The sequence below is a fragment of the Periplaneta americana genome, chromosome 3 (assembly GCF_040183065.1).
Source record: "Periplaneta americana isolate PAMFEO1 chromosome 3, P.americana_PAMFEO1_priV1, whole genome shotgun sequence".
In the NCBI taxonomy this organism is placed as follows: domain Eukaryota; kingdom Metazoa; phylum Arthropoda; class Insecta; order Blattodea; family Blattidae; genus Periplaneta; species Periplaneta americana.
Genome location: NC_091119.1, coordinates 21,719,306 through 21,732,318, shown reverse-complemented (window position 1 = coordinate 21,732,318; position 13,013 = coordinate 21,719,306). Strand labels below are relative to the sequence as shown.

Below are 13,013 nucleotides of genomic sequence, written 5' to 3'. Positions count from 1 at the left end.
GTGTTCATTTCAAAGTGTGTCATGACGTCACTGTTAATGAGTCAGCAATTTGAAGCGAGTTTCAGCTTTTGTGTCAGAGAAGTTGCCTATTAATCAAGGCGTTCAATCTGAACTTGAGAACGTGTACGGTATAACTTGAACGTCGTAGCAACAGATGGCGGTCTGTACTGTCTGTGTGCTACCATAACCTCTTTCGATCTGTGTTTTGTGCGGCCAAGTCGTACGCAGGGTATTTGTTGTCATCGGTTGCGTACGGCAACATTCCACAATACAAATCAAATGCTCCGTGTCCATGTTGACTGTCGAAGTTAATGTCAACAAATACGTAAGTAATCGTCTTAACCCTCTCCCCATATCCCGACAGTAAGAAAAAACTCACCTCAGTACATGTTTCGAAACAGTTCACATTCCTGCCACTACCGGCGGCGTTACCGTACGTATCGGTAAGTACTCTTCTGAATGAACGCCGTACTTGGTAGGCAACTTCTCTGGCTGATAAGTAATACACCTCTGCGGAAGTGTAGGAAGATTGAATTCTCTAGGCTCATCGACTAGCCACGTGACGGCATACAGCGAGCCATGACACATTTTGAACTGAACACCCAGTATAATGTATATTATATGCACGATTAAGCTAAAAATTGCTTAAATATGCATTATGCATGCTTTATTCCAAAAAAGGCCAAAACATGCAAATATGCACGGAAAAAGTACACATATTTGGGACGGGAAAGTAATGAAATGGATAACTTAAGTACTAAGTTTGAGCTATGTCCTATGTTCCTATAAAAATATGGATTTCCATGGAATTCTCGCCTCTAGTTACAACTGGTGTAAAAGGTAATTTTGGCGTAAGTTATGTGTAAGGAATCAAATGGGTATTTAGCTAGACGTTCCAGACGTATGGAAAGAATTTGTGTTACTTCTTTTAAACAATCACATAAGTTACTTGAGTGATTGTATATTAAGAGTTTTACAGTAAAAACACACTGTAACTTAATTATACGAATCAATCTTCAAGCCAGTTATGTAGACCAATTTACCCACGAGTCGTTGTCCATAGGAGGTTGATCTACGTTACGCCCGAGATGAGGTAAGATGATGATGGAGATTTGTTCGGATGCCACAGGAAAACCGTAGCTCCCTGAGAAAACCTCTGTGTTACCTGGACCACGGACTTGCCCAACACAAGTTATAAATCGGTCGTACACTGGAGATCGAACCCGGGTCTACAGTATATAAAAAATTACTTAGAAATGACGTATCAAAGCTTAATATTTAAATTGTTTGGATGTCACACGTGTTCGATTACAGTCGCGTTCAAACCTCCTGATGTTTCGCAAGCGCCAGTAAGGCCCGTTACACACTTGAAGTTTTTCGCTAGCGAGAAATGTGTTGAAAGAAAGAGGCGAAGAGCCTTCCTCCACACACTTGGCGAGTTCTCGTTATCACAGATCACACCTCGCTATGATCATTATGCACTGCCTTCATGCAGAAAGCATTTTTCTGATTATAGTAATCACTCGTTGGGGAAATATTATAGGTTATGTATTTACGTATATTGCCATACTTAAATATATAACCTGTAAGTATATTACTTTACAAATTACGTACGAACGCTTTGTTGAATCTGAGTATTCAGATGATCACGAACTGGAGTTACATGAACATATTTTGTTCATGAAAAGAAGAAGTAGGCCTAAAATTAAAGCCAGAAATATCTTAAAATGACATTGTATCTTACGAAAATAAGGGCGAGTTTTGGACACTGGTTTCGATTTGAATGATGATACGTTTAGGCGTTATTTCAGGTTCAATGGACCACAGTTTTTTTTTTTTTTGCCATTCATATGATAGAGGATTTTTTGCTATGCTCTGATTAAAATTACGTAAACTGTTAAGACATACAGATACATTATTTCAAATGTTTAATCAATACTCTCATCAAAATATAATATAGCCCTAATTATTTTCAGATAATCTCATATTTGTCTCCAGATTTCTTCTTTAAGTTTCGTGTTTTTATAGTTTTCATCCCGTGTATCATATAAACAGGCCTACGGGTGACATCGTACAAGTTCGATAAGTTTCTTACTGCAATTATCAGCCATATTTCCTCATTTTCAAATAAAAACAATACAATTCATCGCCACCTGTGATATTTTTTTCTACATTCAATCGTCATAAAGAGTATAAATGTCAAACATCTTTGATAAATGTGTCAAGAAAATTCGCTGAGCTACCGATTCCAGCGAGAAACTCGGGCGAGATTTTTGCCTCGAGCGAGAATCTCTTCCAGTGTGTGGACGTCCATTTGAATCCATGTTATCAATTTTTTAATTTTCTCGCAACACATTTCTCGCTGGCGAAAACTCTGCAAGTGTGTTACGGGTCTTAGTGTTCCCTTATTAGAAATGGATTTTTCCAGAATACGATGTTTCTGGAACTCTGAAAGATCCAGAAGTAACTGAGTGATTGTATATTAAAAGTTTTATAGGAAAAAGCACACTATAACTTAAATTATATGAATTAATCTTCAAAGCCAGTTATGTAGACTAATTTACCCACGAGTCGTTGTCCAGGGTGCTCCATAGGAGGTTGATCTACGTTACACCCGAGATGAGGTGAGATGATGATGGAGATTTGTTCGGATGCCACAGGAAAACCGGAGCTCCCCGAGAAAACCTGTGTGTTACCTGGCCATGGACTTGCCCAACACAAGTTATAAATCGGTGGTACACTGGAGATCGAACCCGGGTCTACAGTATATAAAAAATTACTTAGAAATGACGTATCAAAGTTTAAGATTTAAATTGTTTGGGTGTCACACGTGTTCGATTAGAGTCGCGCTCAAACCTCCTGATGTTTCGCGAGCGCCAGTAACATGCGAGAGCGACGTTGTCAGAACTACACTCTCCGTCTCTGTCTCTCAGGGGCAGTAGTTTTAAAACTGTGGACCGCGACCCTTTACCTGGGATTGGTTTGATAGTGAACTTCAGAAGGCTTAATAATAATAATAATAATAATAATAATAATAATAATAATAATAATAATAATAATAATAATAATAATAATCAGATTGCATCGAATGAAAATAAAAATCACAAAATATAGAAAAATTGTTTGAGTCAGACGTAAATAATCATACTCGCTGAGTTTATATCAGTTTTTGTAATAGTTTTACTTTTATTAGGGTTAATAAAGTTGTCGAATAACACAAAGACACAGTGTGATAAAATAAATTGAATGAGAGACTTAATTTGAAATAGTAATTTTCTGTACAAATGCATTGACATGGCCCTAAATAGCATTATGTTCATACTGTCAAAGCATATTCTTGCAAAAATAACGGTTATTATATATGCCTGCACATTTCATATATATATAACGCCTTTATAAGTCCCGCGCCGTCGCATCGTGGTCTAAGGCATTCTGCCTAGGACTCGCGTTACGGAATGCGCGCTGGTTCGAGCCCTCATGGGGGAAGAAATTTTCTCATGAAACGGCTGGGGGGATCATTATGCTAACCACACGATACCTCCATTCTGGTTGGATGATCGTCCACCTCTGCTTCGGCATGTGGGCGTGAGGCCAGCAGCCGGCTGGTCGGTCTAGGCCAAAAAAAACGCCTTTATAAAATACCCCGTTTGTTGCGCTCAAGTCCCGCATAATACGCTGTTTTTGTGGAATATTTTCGATGTAATTTTCAGCAATGAAACATTTTAGCCATTCAATGGAAATTTTTGCTGGTCAGTTTGTTGTTTTTTAGTGCCTTGAAGTGCATGTGAGTGCGATTACAATGAGTGTTATATGAAAAGCGCTTTCTGTGTCGGAAAAATTGAAAATCTTACGAAAGTACGATGAGAACAGTTCTTAATCAGAAACAATTCTCTGATTCATTAGGAATTCCATCATTGACAGTAAGGATGATAATAAAAAATCGCGACTCAATCCCTGCAGCTGCGACGTCATGAGGATGGAAGCGCAGGAAAGTAAAATGTGGTAAACATGATGACTTTGAGAACATGCATTCGGCAAACAACTGTAAATGACTTTTTTAAAAAAAATTAAGTACAGTACATATTGTAAATGTACAGTAATTACATAATGGAGTAATCCTGTATTACCTTCCATGAATCACGTATTTCAATAAAGAAAAATGCTAATAGATACTGTATATAAGTCAAAATTAGTATACCCGCCTAATACGCGATCCTGGATAAAATGCGGTTTACATGCAGTCCCTTGGACAGCGTCTTATAGGAGTTTTTCTGTATTAATCCATAAAATTGGAACCACTGGGAGTAGAAATGTGATTTTTGTTTCTGTCTGTTGAGAAAACATTAAACATACTAATTTTCCGAGCGCACTTGTAATTTGATCTTGAGACTCTCTGAGCTTTATCTTCATACTCTTGTATGTTCCTTATGACATAAACAATCATAAGTTAAAATAATGGCACTTATACCCCTTATACCCTGTATGTCCCAATAATACTGTCTTACGACAGACCCAATTTGACTAGTGAAGTTCATGCATTTAAGAAAAGTGTAAGTATACTGACCTGCAGTTCAACAATTTTGAGAAACACAGATACAATCAATGCCAATATTTCACCAAAGTACAAACCTGTCATCTTTGCTTTATAGTATTTATATAAATATGAAATAAATGTTGTTGTTTTCTAATGCCAGGCATTTGACAATAAAGTCATTTGACCTCCAGCACTCCAATATTTTTCAAAGATATTAATGAAAATAAATGTATTAGTAGTTGTAGTCAGTGGCGTGTGGTGATAAATAATCCTGGTGGTGCACAAATATTTATTATTATTATTATTATTATTATTATTATTATTATTATTATTATTATTATTATTATTATTATAGGTACTAACTATACTACAACATAACTATTACATATGTTACGTAGGTATAGATTTACATAATTTTGTTAGTCAAGTAATTGCAGTTAATCAGTTTCCTATGTAGGTCCAGTAATAGCAAAGTAAAGTGTTCAATTTCTATTGCAGCACACCGTAAATAATATTGTTTTCGCTATATTGTGTTTTATAACACAGTTCACACGTTCACAAGCATTCGATACGTGTGTCGTCTCATCAGCCTTAACTGCTAAAAAAGTCAGCAGCTTTCTTTATTTCTTTGAAATCTCATCATGGCATACATCAAAATGGCTTGAAGGATTTCGTTCTATATAGTGTTTGATGTGCTCTTAAACACTGTTCCTCTTTCCAAATGTTCCTTAAGAGTGCGTCTAATTCAGAACTAAAATTGATGAGGCCAAGAAAAATACTAGCGTTTAAAGATGAGTTTCTGTCATCGTGACCTCTTAAAGCCAACTCAAAAGCTCCACAAAACCGCACGCACATATCTGTTCTTGGTAACTTTATCATTGTGAAGTTCAACAATCCAATATTAAATCCAATTGTGTCTGTATGTTTGTTTGATCCAATACTGCTACTTTAACATTAGTGTTGATGTGTGCAGCTGAAGAATCGTGTTTTTTAATTTTTTCATTCATGTGATTCAAATCAATCATACCTGCAGAACGATAATCAAAATTATTTAGTTACTACGCACAGTCCTAAATTCAAACAGAAAAATTAATAAAATTCATAAAGCGTACTTATTTTCGTCAGTAAATGTTCGCCGTCGAACAACAGACAAGGAAAACAAAATACAGCATCTTTTATATTGCAGCCGCATATTGCATTTTTCGTTAAGTCCGAATGTTGAATTTTCTTGTCACTTCTCTATTACTGTTCTTCGTCACTTATAATTTTAATTCATGTGTAGGTCTACCCATCTTCTTTATTTTGATCTTTTCGTGTAAAGGTCTTATAGAAAATTACACATTTATAAGATTTTGCACACTATTCATTGTAACATTTATGATGGAACGAGCTTGAGAACACATCTGAAAGTGCTCCTAACCCCTCCTACGCACACTGTACTGCCTCCCTACCATGCTCCAAAGCTGCCAGTGAAACAGTATTATGCGCATGCTCGAATGGAACAGTGTGCCGCAAGTGTTGAGCGGTAAACGTAAGTCCCAGGCGTCAACAAGACCAGTACACATGCAGTTTATTTTTACATAGTATTATAATAAAGAATTATGTCGCTCACATAGTCTACTGCAGCTCATTGATATAAATTTAAAAACATGTTTTACTTGAAGAGGTGGTGCACTGCTCCTGTGCTCCTTAAGAGAAATCGCCACTGGTTGTAGTAGCGGTAGCAGTAGTCACAAATGTATATATTATTCCCATACAGGTTATACTGGTGCATTTAATACAAAGAGTAGAATTCCCATGCATTGTGTTTAACAAGGCAGAATGCCAAGACGAGTGGTTACCGTCAAACTCTAGATGCTTTAACTCCAAGAAAAGAAACCATCACAAATTTTATAAAGAAACTAAATTGTTCTCGTAGCTGTTCTGGAATTGATAGCAGAAAGAAAATCTGTTTCTGCTTGAAATGGAATATGCGCAACTTAGTCTCTTAATTGCGTGACCTACACAGAACTTGATTCACGAGCATAACAACGGAAAATGTAATCGTCAATATTAACCGATTAAAGAAGTTCTTTACAGAACGAGTGGAAAATAAAAATTCTGTCATTCACGTGGATATTAGAAGTATGCAGTTCTCAATTCCGTATCACCAGCAGAAAAACTGGACAAATTTCTGTTACAATACGACATTATTAAATATACTACTCGAATTCATTTCTTATATTCGACAATACTATTTCATAGTTTTTAATAACATAAGATCAGATTCTGAAAGACATACTCGAGTGTGCAATGTTACCAAACTGCAACATTTTGAATGGGATAAATAAATTTATTATTCCGTTTCATCAGTGTACTTCTTAGAAAGAAAATCTGTGTTAAAAATTCGATAGATGGATAAAAAACGATAAATAAATTAATATCTGAAGCTGTACCTACTGACACTTACTTCAATTTACATACACAGCAAATCAAGCTCAAACAATGAGATACTGATCTTATGTTATAGCAGTAGTGTAATAGGTAATGACAAATTGGCAATTATTCACAATTAACATGACAATTCATTATTCATTGTACATATAAGTGTAATATGTGAAGGTTAGATCGATTACCTAATATTTGTAAGAAAATGGCAGTACACTTTATCCAGGCTTATATTTGTTTTTTCTAAAGATGGGACATGACTTTAGCGCTGCAATTGGAAAAACAAATGAATATTACGTAGCATTAAAGGCTTGTTGCTATGGTAACAACAATTGGGTTGCCAAAGAAACAGTTCCCACATGGTGAATGCTCAATAGCTCTCTTGGAGTCATTTGTTGTGCACATAATGTCAGCTATTAATACGTTTCGTCAGCGCATCTGGCCGCGAAACCAGGTGGCCCGGGTTCGAATCCCGGTCGGGGAAAGTTATCTGGTTGAGGTTTTTTCCGGAGTTTTCCCTCAACCCAATATGAGCAAATGCTGGGTAACTTTCGGTGCTGGACCCTGGACTCATTTCACCAGCATTATCACCTTCATTTCATTCAGATGCTAAATAACTTAGATGTTGATACAGCGTCGTAAAATAACCCAAAAAAATAAATACGTTTCGTGTTTCTTCTCTGTCGATTTTTGTACTTTTTGACACCGCGTCAATTTTCAATGAATGTTTTAACGTCAGCTATCTAATATCAGCTTGTAGCTCACATCTGCTATCGCGTGGTGCCCAAATTGGCAACAAAGAATTGTAGTTCCAAGTATGGCCGCTTAACTGTCATGTACTGAATGAATGTAGTACAATTTAAAATTGCAATAAAGGTAACTGAATAACTTCAGTGGTATTATATATCTTTAGAGACGTGAAATTTTTCTTTTTATTAGTACTTCGATTTTAATTTTTAACAGAAGAATTAACTCAAAAACAAAAAATAATGCATTAAGTAAAAAACATATTTATTTTAATTTTATAGCCTACATGAAGAGGATAGGAGAGCATTTTCGACAATTCAAAACTGAAGATAAAATGTTCTATAAAGTCTCTCCAATTGAATCAGTTCTTCAAATAAAGCTATGTTCATCTATGTACCATTCTTAAATTACTATAAAAATGAAATCCTATATAGCCTGCCAGCTATTCAGATAATTTTCTGAAAAATGTATAGCATTTATATACTGTTCATGGTGATTTTAGATATCTAGAAACACTGATATTTGGGTGAATGTATAAAATATAATATTTCCATCTTTCAACAATTGTACGAAAGATGGCATACATACTGTATATTGTAGTCAAAAGAAATTTGAAAGCAACACATGCATATTCTTACTGATGAATAAATCCTAAGTTAAATTTGATCATAATTACGTTTAGTTTACTAATGTTAATTAGCAAACCTTTGCACAATCTTCATATCAATGTTACGCATAACTAGTATATTACAATATAAAATCATCAATAAATAAAACCATCTATTTCTCACTTCTCTATAATCATGATTAATTGCCAGTTTATCAATTCCATAAAATATTTACGAATGAAACAAAAGAGCAGAATGGAAGTATCCAATCTTACCTGCTCTCTGTCTTGAATGTTTTCAAAATATTCCAGGGGTTGGCCGTTGATAGTGATCTTGCCAGTCCCTGGTGATCTGACTGTAACATCAGCACGGGCAGATTTTCTGGGACATTCTGAAATTTTTATTTGTTTTCATGTACATTAAACACCCAATAACCAATATGATTGTGTACTTCACTGACAAAAAATAAATGTCAAATGATGAAGGAATTTTGGGAAATTGGAAATGATAAACTTTCTTTTTCATATTTATTTCAATCATCCTCAGTTATTCAGAAGTCACCATATTTGTCATTAGATCTCAGATTCTCATATCCGTTGATTAAAACGTTTTAAACACAATGTATAAATATATATTTTATATATTTTGATGTACCGAAGTACATATGATATTTCCATGCAGATATTCTGCGTCATCACATGATGAAAGAGTGATGGAACGGAGGAAAAATTCTCTCCGGCGCCGGGATTTGAACCCGGGTTTTCAGCTCTACGTGCTGATGCTTTATCCACTAAGCCACGCCGGATACAATCCCGACGCCGTTTAGAATCGTCTCAGATTAAGCTCCATCTCTTGGGTTCCCTCTTGTGGCCGCCCTCTGCACTACGTCATAGATGTCTATGAACGCAGGACCGAAGTCCATACATGTGTTGAGGTGCACTCAGATGAGTGACTGATTGGCCGGGATCCGACGGTATGGGCGCCGTCTTAAATCACAAAGTGATTTATTACGCATATCATATATATTTTGATGTACCGAAGTACATATGATATTTCCATGCAGATATTCTGCGTCATCACATGATGAAAGAGTGATGGAATGGAGAAAAATTCTCTCCGGCGCCAGGATTTGAACCCGGGTTTTCAGCTCTATGTGCTGATGCTTTATCCACTAAGCCACGCCGGATACAATCCCGACGCCGTTTAGAATCGTCTCAGATTAAGCTCCATCTCTTGGGTTCCCTCTTGTGGCCGCCCTCTGCACTACGTCATAGATGTCTATGAACGCAGGACCGAAGTCCATACATGTGTTGAGGTGCACTCAGATGAGTGACTGATTGGCCGGGATCCGACGGTATGGGCGCCATTTAAATCACAAAGTGATTTATTACGCATATCATATATATTTTGATGTACCGAAGTACATATGATATTTCCATGCATATATTCTGCGTCATCACATGATGAAAGAGTGATGGAACGGAGAAAAATTCTCTCCGGCGCCAGGATTTGAACCCGGGTTTTCAGCTCTATGTGCTGATGCTTTATCCACTAAGCCACGCCGGATACAATCCCGACACCGTTTAGAATCGTCTCAGATTAAGCTCCATCTCTTGGGTTCCCTCTTGTGGCCGCCCTCTGCACTACGTCATAGATGTCTATGAACGCAGGACCGAAGTCCATACATGTGTTGAGGTGCACTCAGATGAGTGACTGATTGGCCTGGATCCAACGGTATGGGCGCCATTTAAATCACAAAGTAATTTATTACGCATATCATATATATTTTGATGTACCAAAGTACATATGATATTTCCATGCAGATATTCTGCGTCATCACATGATGAAAGAGTGATGGAACGGCGTGGCTTAGTGGATAAAGCATCAGCACGTAGAGCTGAAAACTCGGGTTCAAATCCCGGCACCGGAGAGAATTTTTCTCCGTTCCATCACTCTTTCACAATGTATAAAACTATATGATGATACTGATTTTTAAGCCAACAGAATTCTCTGTTATGTGTATCATTTATTTCTCTGTTAATAAAAAAAGTGTTTAAAACTATATCATCAAAACATGTCCTTTTATCCTCCCTCGCTCTCTCTCCCCCTTCTTCTCCCTCCCTCCCCCTCGCTCTCTCTCTATCTCTCTCTGGGCCTAAAAATCAGAGCTGGAGATGTATAACTAGAAGAAAGGGAAAGAAAGAAACTCACCTTTAGTTGTCACGTAAGCTCTTCCATCAGCATCGTACTGAGGCTGTAAATAAATAAAACATCAAAAAATGAAATCAGAGTAATTGTGCCATGATGATGATGATGATGATGATGATGATGATGATGATAATAATTTAACAGAAATTTTCCCTAAATAGTGGCTTTCCTTCACCCAAACTTAATAATAGATTTGGGTTTTCTATGCACATAGAAGGTTAAAGACGTGAACTTACACTTTTCTCCCGTTTTAACCCTCGCAAATTAGCTGTTCTAGAATTTCATGCTACTTATCTGGGATCTTTTTTGACCTCAAGAATATGTGTTGTAAATAATTAGGATATTTTATAGCTTAATACATTTTTATATATAAGCAAATTCAAAATTTTTATTGCACGTAGAGTTATTTACTATGTTTAAACAATGAATAAATTAATTCATTAATTAAATTAGTTTAATGGCAGACTATTTAGTCTGTATCTGTAATTTTATTTTTATACTTTTTATCAGAGCTATAACGGCTGGGGGGCTCATCGTGCTAACCACACGATACCTCCATTCTGGTTGGATGATCGTCCACCTCTGCTTCGGCATGTGGGCGTGAGGCCAGCAGCCGGCTGGTAGGTCTTGGCCCTTCATGGGCTGTAGCGCCACGGATTATTATTATTTTTTATCAGAGAACACATTCAGTTTCCTTGATATAAAGCACAAAAACGAAATTGTTATTGCAGCAAGTGTTAATTATGTTTAGACAATTAATTAAATAATTAATTAATTTTAATTTAGTCTCATCACCCACTGTAGTAGAAAGAAGAAGAAGCTAACTTTACAAATATAAATGATTATACATCTTGATTACTATGAATAATTACTTATGAACCTACAGTATGATTTAGTCCTGACAGTCGCCAGCGATATGTGCCTGAGTCAGGAGAGTCCATTTAGTTACGCCAAGGAGTGTTTGGATTATTCACTCGCTTGCCTTCGGAGCGATCGGATGTCATGCATGCAGTAGAGCTGTATGGTTCCAGTACAATTAAGCTGTACTGCATTCGTTTACCGACCACTCGCCCTTATCTCTACTCCGGAACTCTCCCCAATCCTCCTATTACTTTCCCTCTTTTGCGTCGCTAAGCTGTCAGGACTAAATAATCGGTCTGTACAACCTTTTACCCATAGCCTACATGTGCAGTTTATGCTTTATTTGTTTCATTTATTCACTTTTTACAGGTACATGTTCACTTTGCTTACAACAAAACACTATCACTGCAAAATAAATCTAACTACAAAACAAAAATTGAAAAGACTACAGTGGACTTTATGTTGTCAGCAAACAGCTGGATACATTAAGAAGATTGATTGATTGATTGATTGATAATTATTAAATAATCATTTTAATAGTAAAGGAAACTAAACTAACCAACGATAGCATATCTATGTTAAAAAAAAAAAATATGTAGAATAACTCTTCTCGGATTCTCAGCCAGGTGAGTTGGAGATTTGCTTCCAAGCTTTCGACGGCTAGCTCTGCCATCTTCTTCAGGGAATGAAGTGATTTGGGACCATGTCTAGCCGGTATATATGCAATAGTAGGGCTTCCTGCTGCGGGCCAATCAGGAGCTAGTTCCTAGTCCCAACCACCAGGAGCATTCTGGTTAGTGGAAGCGGTAGCCAATCAGGAGCTAGTTGCTGGTCCCGACTGTCTGCCATGTGCTGGTGGTCTGAGCGTATTGATGGCAGGTTTCCATGCTGTACTCAGCTGTAGACCCCCGTCTCTGTTGAAATTATTGCCATCTAGCTGGATTTCGATGGCTTCCTTGATAACCAAGTCCCAGTAGCCTGATGTCTTATCCAAAATGGTGGTGGCGCCGAAATCTAGCTTGTGACCAGTTTCTAGGCTGTGTTGGGCTACTGCAGACTTATCAGGGTAATATAGTCTTATGCTGCATTGATGTTCCTTGCAGCATTCCATAATGATGCATCCCGTCTGCCCGATGTAGCATTTCCCACACCATCCATAAGCTGCCCACAAAGATCCAGAACTTGCTGAGACCAGTTAAGGACGACCTTGATCTTAGGACACCTGATGTCTACAAAATACCTTGTGAGTGTGGGAAATGCTACATTGGGCAGACGGGACGCAACATTATGGAATGCTGCAAGGAACATCAACGCAGCATAAGATTATATTACCCCGATAAGTCTGCAGTAGCCAACACAGCCTAGAAACTGGTCACAAGCTAGATTTCGGCGCCACCACCATCTTGGATAAGACATCAGGCTACTGGGACTTGGTTATCAAGGAAGCCATCAAAATCCAGCTAGATGGCAATAATTTCAACAGAGACGGGGATCTACAGCTGAGTACAGCATGAAAACCTGCCATCAATACACTTAGACCACCAGCACACGGCAGACAGTCGGGACCAGCAACTAGCTCCTGAATGGCTACCACTTCCACCAACCAGAATGCGGCTGGCAGTCGGAAC

At 37.4% G+C, this 13,013-nt stretch overlaps 1 protein-coding gene across 3 annotated transcripts in view; it reads right to left on the bottom strand.

Moving 5' to 3' along the window:
• Nucleotides 1-13,013, bottom strand: part of mRpS9 (mitochondrial ribosomal protein S9) — a 112,349-nt gene that overhangs the window by 78,330 nt on the left and 21,006 nt on the right. For all 3 annotated transcript variants that reach the window (XM_069820121.1, XM_069820120.1, XM_069820122.1), the window contains exons 8-9: nt 10,528-10,570; nt 8,592-8,707 (exon numbers count right to left, since the gene is read on the bottom strand). In XM_069820121.1, coding sequence (XP_069676222.1) covers nt 8,592-8,707; nt 10,528-10,570 — 159 coding nt within the window. The remainder of the gene's footprint in view (nt 1-8,591; nt 8,708-10,527; nt 10,571-13,013) is intronic.